At 40.3% G+C, this 15022-nt stretch overlaps 1 protein-coding gene across 10 annotated transcripts in view; it reads left to right on the top strand.

Annotated features, from left to right (window-relative positions):
• LOC118555229 (protocadherin gamma-C4) overlaps positions 1-15022 on the top strand; it is a 192607-nt gene that overhangs the window by 109105 nt on the left and 68480 nt on the right. Inside the window, exon 1 of one of the 10 annotated variants that reach the window (XM_078067386.1) lies at positions 247-3273. The exons of the other annotated variants lie outside the window; for them this stretch is intronic. Within the exon in view, the coding sequence (XP_077923512.1) occupies positions 850-3273 (2424 nt within the window). The 5' untranslated portion in view covers positions 247-849. Of the gene's footprint in view, positions 1-246; positions 3274-15022 lie in introns of those variants that run through there. 10 annotated transcript variants of the gene reach the window in all.

The following is a 15022-nucleotide window of genomic DNA, read 5'->3' as shown; positions in this document are numbered from 1 at the left end:
CAGTAAATGCAAGTTGAAATGCTTCAATTTTGTCCTAAAAATGTTAATGTGTCTTACTCACTTGACTTCTTGTCAGTGTGCTTCTGATAATGTATACAATTGCATTTCTTATTTTTAGATTTCCATATTGTTGTGAAATTTTGATTTCTAAATATTAAATATTGACAACCTTTTAAAATAGCTCCTCTATTTAGGTATATTTAAAAATCTGTAAAAATCTGCCCCCTATTACAGCCATGTGAGAAAGTTTAATTTATTCTATTATATGATTTCTCAAAATAGGAAATGCCTAGGAAGATGTCCCATAATAGGTGTTTTTTGGGGGTGGTGATATCAAATTAGGTGCACCAGAATTATATGGTTAAAATTACTTTGTATGGAAACTTCACATTCATTTAAAAGCTCATTGGAAAAACAGAATACAGCTACAGAAAATAATCTCAAGAAAGCGGCTCTGTATGAAAAATTTTTGAAAAATACAAAGAAGTTGACTGAAATTTCTATTAAAAGGAACACTGTAGTTTTTTAGTTGGCTCTACTTACATCCCTATTTGAAGAACAGTAGGTGGAGCTATTTAAGGTATAAAAACCAAAAATCCTTCCTGGAGTTCAAGATTGTGCAGTAATTGGTTAGGACTCTGAGCGCCGCTGTTCACCAATCAGGGAGAGAAAAACAGAGATCCTGCTCGCCTCCTGCTTGCCCTGCAGGCGCCTGAAGCACAGCCCAGATAGAAACTAACCATCTCCGGCACTCTGAAGAAACTGCTGGATTCTGAAGACGGGGAAAACTGGTCCTGACTTCGGTGGTCTAGGGAAGAATTGGAAGTAATATCCTCCAGGAAAGTGACGATGATTCCTGAGCGACTGCATCAGGACTGCAAAAGGCTTGTCCTGCTGGGAGTTCTCCTGGCGATTCTGTGGGAAACCGGATGCGCCCAAATTCACTATTCAGTTCCTGAGGAGCTGGAGAAAGGCTCTAGGGTGGGAAACATCGCCAAGGACCTGGGGTTGGAGCCCCAGGAACTAGAAGAGCGCGGAGTCCGTATAGTCTCCAGAGGTAGGACTCAACTTTTCGCTCTGAACCTTCGAAGCGGCAGCCTAATCTCCGCAGGCAGGATAGACCGGGAAGAGCTCTGTATGGGCGTCTTAAAGTGTCAATTAAATCTGGAGATTCTGTTGGAGGATAAAGTAAAAATATACGGGGTAGTGGTAGAAGTGAGAGACATTAACGATAATGCCCCCTATTTCCGGGAAGATGAATTAGAAATAAAAGTGAGTGAAAACGCAGCCACTGGGTTGCGGTTCCCTCTTCCCCACGCTTGGGATCCGGATATCGGGAAGAACTCTCTCCAGAGCTATGGACTCAGTAGTAATACTCACTTCTCCCTGGACGTGCAAAGCGGAGCGGATGGTAACAAGTACCCAGAATTGGTTTTGGAGCACGCCTTGGACCGGGAGCAGAAGGCTGTTCATCACCTTGTTCTCACCGCCTCCGACGGGGGTGACCCAGTCCGCACAGGCACCGCGCGCATCCGTGTGATGGTAGTTGATGTGAATGACAACGCACCAGTATTTGCTCAGTCTGAGTACCGCGTGAGTGTTCCAGAGAATGTGGCCGTAGGCACTAAGCTGCTTCTGGTAAGTGCCACCGACCCTGACGAAGGAGCCAATGCGGAAGTGATGTATTCCTTCCGTTATGTGGACAACAAGGCAGCCCAAATTTTCAAACTAGATGCTAATTTAGGGACAATTTCAACAATAGGGGAGCTGAACCACGAGGAATCGGAATTCTACGAGATGGAAGTGCAAGCAGTTGATAACGCAGGGTATTCTGCACGAGCCAAAGTCTTGATCACAGTATTGGATGTGAATGATAATGCCCCTGAAGTAGTTGTCACCTCTCTCTCCAGCTCCATTCTGGAAAACTCTCCCAGAGGGACATTAATTGCCCTTTTAAATGTAAATGATCAAGACTCTGGGGAAAATGGACAAGTGATCTGTTTCATCCGGGGGAATCTGCCATTTACATTAGAAAAGTCTTATGGAAATTACTATAGTTTAGTGACAGACACAATCCTAGACCGGGAACAGGTTCCTAGCTACAACATCACGGTGACCGCCAGTGACAGAGGAAGTCCGCCCCTGTCCACGGAAACTCATATCTCACTGAAAGTAGCAGACACCAACGACAACCCGCCCGCCTTCTCTGACGCTTTCTACTCCGCCTATATCGTGGAGAACAACCCTAGAGGAGCCTCCCTAATGTCCGTGACCGCCTGTGACCCCGACTATGGAGTGAACGCCCAGGTCACTTACTCATTGGCCGAGGACAGCCTTCCTGGACCACCCATATCCTCCTACATCTCCATCAACTCCAACACTGGTGTTCTGTATGCGCTGCGTTCCTTCGACTATGAGCAGTTCCAAGACTTGCATCTGCAAGTGATAGCGCAGGACAGTGGTGACCCTCCGCTCAGCAGCAACGTGTCTCTGAACCTGTTCGTGGTGGACCAAAATGACAACGCGCCAGAGATCCTGTACCCCACCATCCCCACCGATGGTTCCACCGGTGTGGAGCTGGCGCCCCGATCCGCAGAGCCCGGCTACCTGGTCACCAAGGTGGTGGCGGTGGACAGAGACTCGGGCCAGAACGCCTGGCTGTCCTACCGCCTGCTCAAGGCGAGCGAGCCAGGGCTCTTCGCGGTGGGGCTGCACACGGGCGAGGTGCGCACGGCGCGGGCCCTGCTGGACAGAGACGCGCTCAAGCAGAGCCTGGTGGTGGCGGTGCAGGACCACGGCCAGCCCCCTCTCTCGGCCACCGTCACGCTCACCGTGGCCGTGGCCGACAGCATCCCGGACATCCTGGCGGACCTGGGCAGCATCAGGACCCCCGCCGACCCAGACGATTCGGACCTCACGCTGTATCTGGTGGTGGCGGTGGCGGCAGTCTCGTGCGTCTTCCTGGCCTTTGTCATCGTGCTGCTGGCGCTCAGGCTGAGGCGCTGGCACGCGTCGCGTCTGCTCCAGGCTTCCGGAGGCGGACTGGTGGGCGTGCCGGCCTCGCACTTTGTGGGCGTGGACGGGGTGCGGGCTTTCCTGCAGACCTATTCCCACGAGGTCTCCCTGACCGCGGACTCGCGGGAGAGTCACGTGATCTTCCCGCAGCCCAACTATGCGGACACGCTCATCAGCCAGGAGAGCTGTGGGAAAAGCGAGCCTCTTTTGCTGTCAGGTAGTTCAGCGTTCTCTAAAGATAATCATGCGTTAATTCAGGTGAGTACATATCAAATATTTTTCTCTGGGTTTTGAACAAAATATCTTAGTGTGGGTAGTGTGTATTTCGAATTTAGAAAGCAGACACCAAAAATTTATATATGCGTGGTAGACACCAAGGACAACTTGGAGGCCTTCTCTCATGCCTTATTTATAACAATGTTTATGTATTTTATATATATATAAATTTATAACCACTTTGGTACTTTTAAATACTCAATTTTTTCTAATTTAATTAACCAGGTGTACCTTCTTTTAATTGGTCTTTTTATTTACCTTTGGCCACACAACATTTTTATGTTGAACATCTGATGTCAATTTATCCATTAAAACCCCAAATTCTTGTAGAGGGATTCACTCTAATTTATGAAAAGTATAAATGCAATTTCAAATAAACTTTTATGAGTAGAGGGGTTTCTAACTACACATGAAGTTGCTAACAAATTCATAAAGTGCCTTTAGTTTCTTTTAAAGTGAAGTAATTGTGGTCATTAGGGGTGCATACATTTATACTTTCTTAGGTCCTAAGTCATTTCATGGTTTCACATAATTCTTGAACTTCCAAATATACCGAGTTTATTTTCTACATACTTAAAACTTTGTCATTGAAATATGCAAACAGAGGTGCCCCACTGGCTTTGTGAGTAAGAGTAGCATGCTCTTGATCTGGGGTTGTAAGTTCAAGCCCCATGTTGGGTGTAGAGATTACCTAAAAGTAAAATCTTAAAAAAATATATGCAAATAGTGTAAGTGTTGTCATGAAGAAAAACTGAAGAGATTGTTTATTTGTCATCCCCACTGTAGATTTTTGGGAATTCAGTGTATGTATGTGTTTCCAGGGGAGATATTTCTTTAGTTTACCCATACTGATGATCTTGATGATGACTTTGTGAAACACTCAGTTAACAAATTGTGTTTTGAATGCATTTTTGGTAATGTGGTGCATTTGCAGTAGTCTCTCTTCTTATGTAAGTTTCCATAACTTTCACACATAGAAAAAACTATGGAAAGTGCTCAGATTCTAAGTGTTTTTTGAGAACCTAATGCTTATTGTATAATGTTGAACCTAAATTGAATGCTAATTCATATTATTCTTGGGAAAGCATTGCTGGAACCTGTAAGAAGTTTGGATCTTTGGGTGAATTCTGTAAAGGGGTAGGGGATCATAGCATCCTTATTATTTTCTCTTTGTTACCAATCTCCTTTCAAAAATCCAGTAGTTAATATCTAGAATTATAAAAGAGATTAGAAATCATTTGAGAAAGAAAGGTAATTAAAATAGCCCTAAAATGAGGCAGTTACTGCTAATGAATTGACATGTCACTTTATGTTTCGTGACAACGAAAAATACAAAAAAAAGAAAACATAGTATGGTTCTATTTGTCTGATTTTTTTAAAAGGAAGTTTTTGAGTCTACCTGAAATTTTGTATTGACATTAAGTTCCCATGGAACTTAATAAGTAGAGCTTTCTAAGTGATATCACTGGGATTAGCGGGCAGTATGACCTCCTGTTTTGTGAAAGCTATCAAAATGTTTATCACAAGGCCAGTTCTCACATGGTGGTCAATTCAAAATGAAAGACATAACACACAATAGAAATTATTTGGGAAACCTGCCATAGTTCAGTTATGCTGACTTCTGTTCACTTAACCTGATTTAGGGACAAATCATTAAGTTAGGGCAATGAACAATCATGACCCTTCAGCTGAATCTCAAGAATCAGTGATCTCAACTAATGCTTCCAGGTGAGCTAAATAGGCTTCATTAATTTGTTAAGTGAGTGAATGAACAAATGTGTGTGCTCTGGGGATTATCTGCTATTGGTATTCTCAGATGTAGTTTCATAGAAAAGTAGCAGCTTTGAAATGAGGTAACTACTCATTTTGTGACCTTTGACAACTTATATAGTGTCTATCAGCTTCAGCAAAATTGGGACAATAATATATAATTTTAAAGATTGTGGTGAGGACTCGTGATAACATATAAACCACCTGGTTCATAATAGGTAATTAATGGTAGCCATTTTTTTACATTGTTGATATAAAAAGCTTTTAATGTCAGCACACCTGACATTCTGTTGTGAAAAGTAATAATGATTTGTGTGTTCTCCTGGTTGTCTAATGGGTTGACCTGTGAGTGGAAGTAAAACTATTCTAAAGTTTTTATGAAAGCTAATTTAAAAAGCTTAGGGGTGCCTGGGTGGCTCAGTCAGTTAAGCATTTGCCTTTGGCTCAGGTCATGGTCCCGGGGTCCTGGGATCAGGCCCCACATTGCATTCCCTGCTCAGTAGGGGAGTCTGCTTCTCCCTCTCCCTCCACCCCTGCTCATGTGCTCTTTCACTCACTGTCTCTTAAATAAATAATCTTTAAAAAAAACAAGTGCTTAAGTATTCTTTTTAAAACTTGTTTAAAAATTGAATTATAATTGACGCACAATATTATATTAGTTTCAGGTGCATGACAGCGATTCAGTATTTTTTTAAATATTTTATTTATTTATTTTAGAGAGCACGTGAGCAACGGAGGAGCAGAAGGAGAGGGAGGCAATCTCTAGTGGGCAGACTCTGCACTGAGTGCAGAGCCCATGACTCTAAGATCATGACCTGAGCCAAAATCAAGAGTTGGGCACTCAGCCACCTGAGCCACCCAGGTGCCCCTCAGTATTTTTATATATTATGAAATGATCACCTCAATAGGTCTAGTTACTATCTGTTACTCTACAGAGTCATTATAGTATTATTGACTGTATTCCCTTTGCTGTATGTTACATCCCCATGACTTATTTTATAACTGGCTTGTATCAGTTGATCCCCTTCCCCTAGGGGGATTAGGTGATGGATGATTTATAAACAGCAGAAATGTATTGCTTACTGTTTTGAAGGCTGGAATTCTGAGATAAGGGTGCCAGGATGGTCAGGTGAGGGTTTTCTCATAGATCCCAGACTTTTGGCTGTGTCCTCACATGGCAGAAGGGGCAAAGGATCTCCCTAGGCACATTATTGGTTGAGAAGCCCCTGTTTGGGGTCATAAAAGATGGAGGAACCATTGTTTTGGATGGGAGAGTTTTTGAGTGTTAATTTTTCTCTTTTTTTTTTAAAGGTTTATAATGACATGGGACATTTTTAAAAAAGATTTTATGTATTTATTTGAAAGAGAGAGAGCACAAGCGGGGTGAGGGGCAGAGGGAGAAGCAGACTCCCCACTGAGTAGGGAACCTGCTGCAGAGCTCGATGCTAGAGATGCTAGAACTCCGGGATCATGACCTAAGCCGAAGGCAGACACTTAACCGACCGAGCCACCCAGGCGCCCCAGTTTTTCTCTTTCTGAACCATAGTAAAACCTAAACAAGTGTCCTGTGAAATTTCTTATTTAAAGGACCTATTTACTCCATTAGGATTGCTAGGATGATTTAACTGGAGAATGGATCATCAAAACCTGAAAGCTGGAGTTATTTGGTTTTGGCCACATGAGAGTTTAAGCTAACATAATGTATTGTTTTTAAGATATTTATTTATTTATTTATTTGAGAGAGAGAAAGTGCACAAGCAGAGGGAGAGGGAGAAGCAGACTCCCCACTGAGTGGGGAGCCCGATGCGGATATCAATCCAGGACCCCAGGATCATGACCTGAGCCACCCAGGCACCCCTAACATAATGTATTTAATGTAAGATGTCAATCTTAGCTTTAGGATAATTTGTTGACAATTTGGGACTGATAATTAGGATATTTGTTGATTTTTTTTTTTTTTTAGAGTAACCAGGCAGTGGATTTGGATGTTTATTTTTATGCTGGTTCCAGTAATGAAATTACGTCAAGAATTTGGGTTGTCTTCCTATGTGTTAAGAATGGTGGGTTTTCGTTCACTTAGTCTAATAAGTTGAAGTGTTCATCTATAATTTAAAAGTTGCAGCTTCACTATTTCATAGAACCTAAAGTTGAAATGTAATCTATCAACAGACATTCTTCCCCCACATCCATTCTAGAAGAGATATTAGGCTGTTTGAAGCAGAAATAGGCTAGGATCCTTAGTGAGACTATACAACTAGTTGATAGTGTGCAACCCATAGATCATTTTGTTTCATTTTATTTAAAAATTTTTTTTATTTGTTAGAGCATAAGCTGGGGGAGCAGCAGGCAGAGGGAGAAGCAGGCTCCCTGCTGAGCAAGGAGCCCGATGTGGGACTCAATCCCAGGACCCTGGGATCATGACCTGAGCTGAAGGCAGACGCTCAACCGACTGAGCCATCCAGGTATCCCCTCAGAGATCATTTTAAGCTGAATTAGAAGGCTAATGATAAATGAGTGGGCTGTATCAGTTTTCTCAGTTACATGTGACAGTATAGCTGTGATCATGAATTGAATTTTTCTGGTGAAAAATCTGCTTTTTCTTCATGCAAGATACCAAGTCCAAAAAATTAAACACATCCACATTAAATATGTGTAGTTCTTTGTGTATCAACTATACCTCAATAAAACTACTTTTAAAAATTTTAAAGCAAACAGTGTGAAGGGATATTGATCAAAGTAGTGAGTATATATATTAGGAAAGAGACAGATTTACTCTCCTGAGTTAAACTTAAGAGTTCATTTTTAGGAAACCATATCTACTGAAAAGTTATCAATAAAAGAATGTACTGTTTAGGATTCTTAAAATACTAATAGGAAAAGATAGCCTATGGCAGAGGTAATTGAAAAAAACCTTTGATAGAGGATGAGTTTCCTTGATACCAAATGGGAAGAGTTCTGGTTCAAGAAGATGTAAGAAATTGTCATCAGATCAACTATAGACTCAAGATAATTTATATGTAAAAGAAATCAGTACTTCTGCAGTTTCTCTTAGAGAAGCCATAAAAAGATCTATGTATAATGTCATTAATGACAAATATAATTTCTTAGTTCATCTTTAAGTCTCTGAAATGTTTCACACAATGATTTATACCCCTTCTAAATATTCAGTAAAAGCCTTCAGTTCAGTAATTAGAAAATGGTCTCTTACATAGATCAGTGGAACAGAATAGAAAACCCAGAAATGGACCCACAACTATATGGTCAACTCATCTTCGACAAAGCGGGATAGAATATCCAATGGAAAAAAGAGAGTCTCCGCAATAAATGGTGTTGTGAAAACTGGACAACAACATGCAGAAGAATGAAACTGGACCACTTTCTTACACCATTCACAGAAATAAATTCAAAATGGATGAAACACCTAAATATAAGACAGGAAACCATCAAAATCCTAAAGGAGAACACAGGCAGCCACCCCTTTGACCTCAGCCGCAGCAACTTCTTACTAGACATATAGCCGGAGGCAAGGGAAATAAAAGCAAAAATGAACTATTGGGACCTCATCAAAATAAAAAGCTTCTGAAGGAAACAATTTACAGAACTAAAAGGCAACCAATGTAATGAGAGAAGATATTTGCAAATGACATATCAGATAAAGGGCTTATATCCAGAATCTATAAAGAACTTATCAAGCTCAATACCCCAAAAAACAAATAATCCAGTTAAGAAATGGGCAGAAGACATGAACAGACATCTGGAAAGAAGACATCCAGATGTGCTAACAGGCACATGAAAATATGCTCAACATTACTCATCAGGGAAATACAAATCAAAACCACAGTGAGATACCACCTCACACCTGGCCAGAATGGCTAAAATTAACACAGGAAACAGGATGGTGGTGAGGATGTGGTGAAAGGGGAACCTCTTATACTGTTGGTAGGAATGCAAACTGGTGCAGCCACTCTGGAAAACAGTATGGAGGGTCCTCAAAAAGTTAAAAATAGAACTTCTCTATGGTCCAGCAATGACACTACTAGGTATTTACCCAAAGGATACAAAAATAAATAGTTGCCTTAAAACATACGCTTTTCATATTGTGTAACTTCTTAGAGGCTTTCTGTATATTTGTAGCTGAAGATCCAGCCAGTAATTCATCCTGAGACTGTTATTTGGAAAAAATAAAGCTTCCATATAAAAAAAATTTTTTTAAAGAGACAGCCTAAAAATTATCTTAAGTATCAAGAAACTATAAAAAGAAGTCATCACTTTGACCTCGTATGGTGGAGTCACTGAGAATATGAATTCCCAGGAATATTTAATTGGATAAATAAGGCTGTACTACTACTACCTTTCAGCCTGTAAATTCCATTGAGAAACATCTTTCTCTTTGTTCTCAACTGTCCAGAACATTGAGCTTTCATTACTTCAGGCTGCAGTACTAAGGCAGGGACTCAGAGCACTGCTGTGAGTCAATGTGGAAATAGAGATTAACAAGGAGATCTGTAAAGGTTCCTGCTGGGTGACTTTCCTCACAGGACCTTGCCAAAGATGCTAGGTGTCCAGGACTTGCTTGTTCAGAAGTTGTGGATTAATGTGGAAAAAGAATGGTTCAGTCTGAGTGAAGAAAGTAGACACTTAACTTGTAACAGGATGGACCTGGAACATAAAAGACCATATACCATAGTTTGTATCAAATGTTTAGAAATGGTAGTTGAAAAGCCTTTAAATGCTTTCCACCCTAATATAGATGTGCAAGCTGCCAGTGATAATACTCCCCAGTTCATCAGGAGTGTTACTGACTCAAATATCTGAACTGACCCAGCTTGGGGCAAGATTTGTAATAGAACCTACAGAAGATACTGATGTTGGAAGCAATTCCTTTACAAAATTGCCACCTTAGCAGCAACACTTTGTCTTTGAAGTAACAGACCAACAGTGGAAACAAATATGTTGAGCCTGTGTTAGAGAAGCCACTGGACTAGGGAAAGCAAAACTCCTGTGGCTTAGTCCTGATAACCTTAGATGACAAAGACGGTCCTGAAGCAGCACTGCTCAGAGCCCCACCCTGGCAGTTGATGCAGTTATACTCCCCTCCTCAATTTCAGCCAGAATGTATCTGGGCTCAGCCTTTTAGAAGACATGCCTCTGGGCACCTCCATGGTGAGGGTGAGGGCCACTGACCCACATGAGAATAGCCGTGTGGATATCAGATATGTCTTTGCAGCCCAGAGTACCAGTTTAATCTTGATCACAATCGTGGTGAGATGAAAACTTTAAGTACATTGGGCTATGATGAGATTAAAACATGCTCCATGGTTTGGGAAGCAAGGAATGGTGGAAGGGGAGGACTGATTGCCTAGTGTAGTTGAGATCAAAATTCTGGATGATAATGACAAAATACCAGAGCTGATTTTTACTTCTTTTTCCACAATGATTCCTGAAGATTCTGCACCTTAAAAAGTAATGACTCTGTTTAAAACACAGGATCCAGGGCGCCTGGGTGGCTCAGTTGGTTAAGTGACTGCCTTCGGCTCAGGTCAGGATCCCGGAGTCCTGGGATCGAGTCCCACATCGGGCTCCTGCCTCAGCGGGGAGCCTGCTTCTCCCTCTGACCCTCTCCCCTCTCATGCTGTTTCTCTGTCTCTCTCTCTTTCTCTCAAATAAATAAATAAATAAAATCTTTAAAACAAACAAACAAACAAACAAAAAAACCCACAGGATCCAGGTTCGGCAGAAGAAGGGGGGTCACGTGTCTGGTACAGATTCAGAATTGAATCTTCTACCGATAATTACTACATGCTTGCAACAGATGGGGACCTGGACTGGGAGCCGACCCTAGGGTCCAATGTTACCATCGTGGCCACAGACAGAAACAAGTCACTTCTCTCCTCCAGCAGAAATGCCACCCTACACGTTGGTGATATCAACAACAGGCCAGTTTTCCACCAGGCCTCCTGGTGGTCCACATGGCCAAGAATAGCCCTCCCAGAACCTCTATTGCCCAAGTCTGCACCTCAGATCCTGACCTGGGACCCAACAGCAGTATCTCTTACTCCCTTGTGGCCAATTTTCGTACTTTAAATGAATTTGAGGTAACACAGAATGCTGGATAGGGACAGTTCCTAGTAATCAGGTGGATCCGAATAATGTTAGCATAGCATTTCACTCAACTTATAGTTTACAAACCCTTGAAAAATTATATAATAACATTTGCATATAAAATTCCCTGTTATGTATCACTGTCAGTGGTTAGATTGCAGTCTAAAATATAACAGGGAAATATAAATATATAATATAAAATTATATAAATATAAAATATAAAAAGGAAAAGGAAATATTAACTGTTGGAAAGTACATATAGGTAAAGTGGGTAATAAGGAAGCTGTAAAGAGTGAAAGGAAAATTACTCGTAAGTCAAGATAAAGAATATTAATAAGATGTATAAAATTGTGTCTGATTGGTTAGTCACGGTAGGATTCCTTATTGGTGTGGATTCTGTTGTCTAAGCTATGTTAATTTTATTGTAAATGCACCTGGCTGTTGGTCTCTAAAAGGAATTCAGGATATTAGATAATTTGGCATCTTCAACCCAGATTCCATTGTTCACCCAAAGAGTTTGCTAATGCTTGGAAACCAAGAAAAGTCAAGCATCTCAACAACTATGTGTCACTTGCATATATTGGCTTTATCTTGTGTAGTATTTTCTCTAACAGTGTGTTAAGGAAGGCCCTGAATATTCCTGGTGAGCAAAGGGCACTTATTTGACATCTATTGATTCTTCTATTTGCCTTGTTTTAAACTGATTTTTGCATGTTATATGAGGTAACAAATCAATGAGGTAGGAGTCAAGGTTCTTTTTCCCCATATGATGCCCAGTTTCTCCAACATCATTTGTTGAAAGGATGTTCATTTTCCTGTTGAATTGATTTGGCACCCTTGTTGAAAATCATTTGATACAAATAGGTCTATTTCTAAACTCCCTGTCATGTGCCATGGATCTCTTTGTCCTTTTGCCACAACCACACTGTCTAGATTATTGTAGCTTTATAGTAAGTCTTGAAGTCAGGTAGGTAAATCTTCCATCCTTTTTCTTGTTTTCACATTGTTTTGACTACTCATGATCCTATCTCTTTCCAAATAAAATTCATTTTCTCACTTTCCAGAGAGAGAGAAAAAGCCTGCAAGGGGTTTGAATGGGATTGACCAAATCTATAAATCTTTTGGGAGAGAGGTCATTTGAACAATATTGAGACTTACAGCATATGGGAATGGTATTATATTTCCATGTATTTAGATCTTTAACTTCTCTTAGCAATGTTTCAGAGTTTTTAGTGTAGCGGTCTTGTATATCTTCCATTAAATTATTCCTATGTATTTTATGGTTTTGGATATTATTGTAAAATATATTTTAATTTAATTTTCTGATTGTTGCTGGCTTACAGAAAAACTTGATTTTTGTATACTTCATATGGTTTTGAAAAACAGGAAGTGCGGTGTACTCTAGTCTCATACTATGTGGGAATATAATGTAAAAGAGTATAGTATAAGCTTCAGCCACCTCCACTTAAGTTCAGGCATCCATTCTCTGAAATATATAGGTTGGAAGAGCCCATCCAAAAACAAAGTAAACACTAGGGTCTTCCCCAAGTCTAGCAGTGGTTGGATCATTCATTCATTTATATAACAAATATTATTAAGTGCCTGCTACATGCAAAACACTGTCCTAAGTTCCAAGTATGCACCAATGAACAAGGCAAATGCGATTCCTGACTTAATGGGTCCCTTTCTAAGGTATGGTCTTTAAGAATTCTGATAAATACCTCCAAAGAGAAAAACAAAGATGCTAAGAGAGCTTATAATAGGGAGGCCTCCCCTAGTCTGGGAGGGTCAGGGAAAGTTCTTTCAGGAAGTTATAAATTTAACATGAGATCTGAAAGATGAGTAGAAGTTAGGTAGGTAACAAGGAGAATAAAGGAGAAATTGGTGTAGCAAATAGTGGGTGTGAAAGTCCTTTAAAAAAAGGTGAGCAATTGAAAAAGGCTAGGGAGGCTAAAAATGTTAAATAAGTAGATGAGGTACATCTATTATAAGGCAGAGTCCTGTAAACCATATTAAAGATTCTGGATTTTATTCTAAGTACTTTCATATTTAGGAGTTTTTGAATGGTTTTAAACAAGGCAGTGACAAAATATGTTTTGAATTTTTAAAAGCTGTCTCTGGTTTCCTGTGTGGCAAATTGATTTATGAGGGTAATAAATGGAAGTAGGGAGAACAGATGGGAGACTATGGCAATGTTCCTGATAAGAAGTGGTGCTGGATGGGGTGCCTGGGTGGCTCAGTCATTAAGTATCTGCCTTCGGCTCAGGTCATGATCCCAGGGTCCTGGGATCCAGCCCCACATCGGGCTCCCTGCTTGGTGGGAAGCCTGCTTCTCCCTCTCCCACTCCCCCTGCTTGTGTTTCTGCTCTCACCATCTCTCTCTCTTTCTGTCAAATAAATAAAACCTTAAAAAAAAAAAAAGAAATTGTGCTGGATTGGATTAAAGGGAAGGTAGTGGATGTAGAAACAAATGGATGGATTGGAGATATATTTAGGAAATAGATACAACAAGACAGTAGTGGAATGGTGGAATGTAAACTCTATAAGGTCAGGGACTATTTTCTTTATTATATTATTCAGTGTCTGGAAAAATCATTGCCTGGCTGCTGGTAGATTCACAATTAAATATTGTTGACTGAATAAATACAGTGGATGAAAGAGGGGGAGGATTAAGAATCATTTCCAGATTTGTGAATTAAGGAACTGGATGGACAAAGGTACCATTTGTGAGTTGTGGAAGACTAGTGAAGGGTAAATCACAGAGAAATTAGGAGTTGTGAAGTTATTTGAGATTCTGTGAAATATCCAAGTGCAGATACTAAGAGTGTGGTTGGACATATGGTAACCGTTCTTTTACTCTGATTCCTTCCATTGTGATAATCCATTCAGGTGGGTAGATCCTTACCAGGCTGAGCATGATAAGCTTCCTGACAGCTCTATACTGGTATGTTCTGGGGCTCATCATAGTGCTACCCCTGTGCTTTATTTTTCTTCCTGATCACTTTTTCATTATTAGAGATATCTGTTACCCAGAGAACCTCAGTGTTTAATTCATGTTCACCCTACTTTTCAGACTAGTTCTGGTGCCAAGTTCTTTCTGCCTCTGGAATTGTGTTTGGATTATAATTTACCAGGCTGTTTTATTGTTGCTTAATTTTCTTTTTTTTTTCTTTTTTTCCTTTTTTTTTAATTATTTTTTTTTAAAGATTTTGTTTATTTATTTATTTGACAGAGAGAGAGAAACAGCATGAGAGGGGATAGGGTCAGAGGGAGAAGCAGGCTCCCCGCTGAGCCGGGAGCCTGATGTGGGACTCGATCCCAGGACTCCGGGATCATGACCTGAGCCGAAGGCAGTCGCTTAACCAACTGAGCCACCCAGGCGCCCCTGCTTAATTTTCTTGGTTGTATATTCTTCATGCTAATTTTTAAGCCTAGTATTTTTTTCACCATCTATTGTTGGCTTACAATCAGCAAAATTTCAGATAAGGAACGTTTGGGATAAGGATGCATAGCAATAATAATAAAATCATTGGGTTTTAATATTACTGATACACTTGGAAGATATACCCACATGTACCTTAGGCATCCTTTACAGTCCTTAGTAACCATGTTTAAAAGATAATAATTTTTTTTTTCTGTGACTTTCATCTGACATATATTTGCTTCTTCCTCACTGTGTTCTCTTTCTCTCCCTAACAAGAATATAAGCTCCTTCATGGCAAGGATTTATTTTTTTCTATGCTATATTTTTAAGGCCTGTAACAGTGCTTGACTTTGTTAAGCTCTAAATGAATATTTCCTGAATAAATTAATGGTAATTAAGCATTTTAAGTTGAAACCAACAGTGTTGATGATGATT

Source organism: Halichoerus grypus, chromosome 2 (genome assembly GCF_964656455.1).
Source record: "Halichoerus grypus chromosome 2, mHalGry1.hap1.1, whole genome shotgun sequence".
Lineage (NCBI taxonomy): Eukaryota > Metazoa > Chordata > Mammalia > Carnivora > Phocidae > Halichoerus > Halichoerus grypus.
Note: the sequence above shows the minus strand (reverse complement) of the source record. Positions and strands in the feature narration are given on the sequence as shown.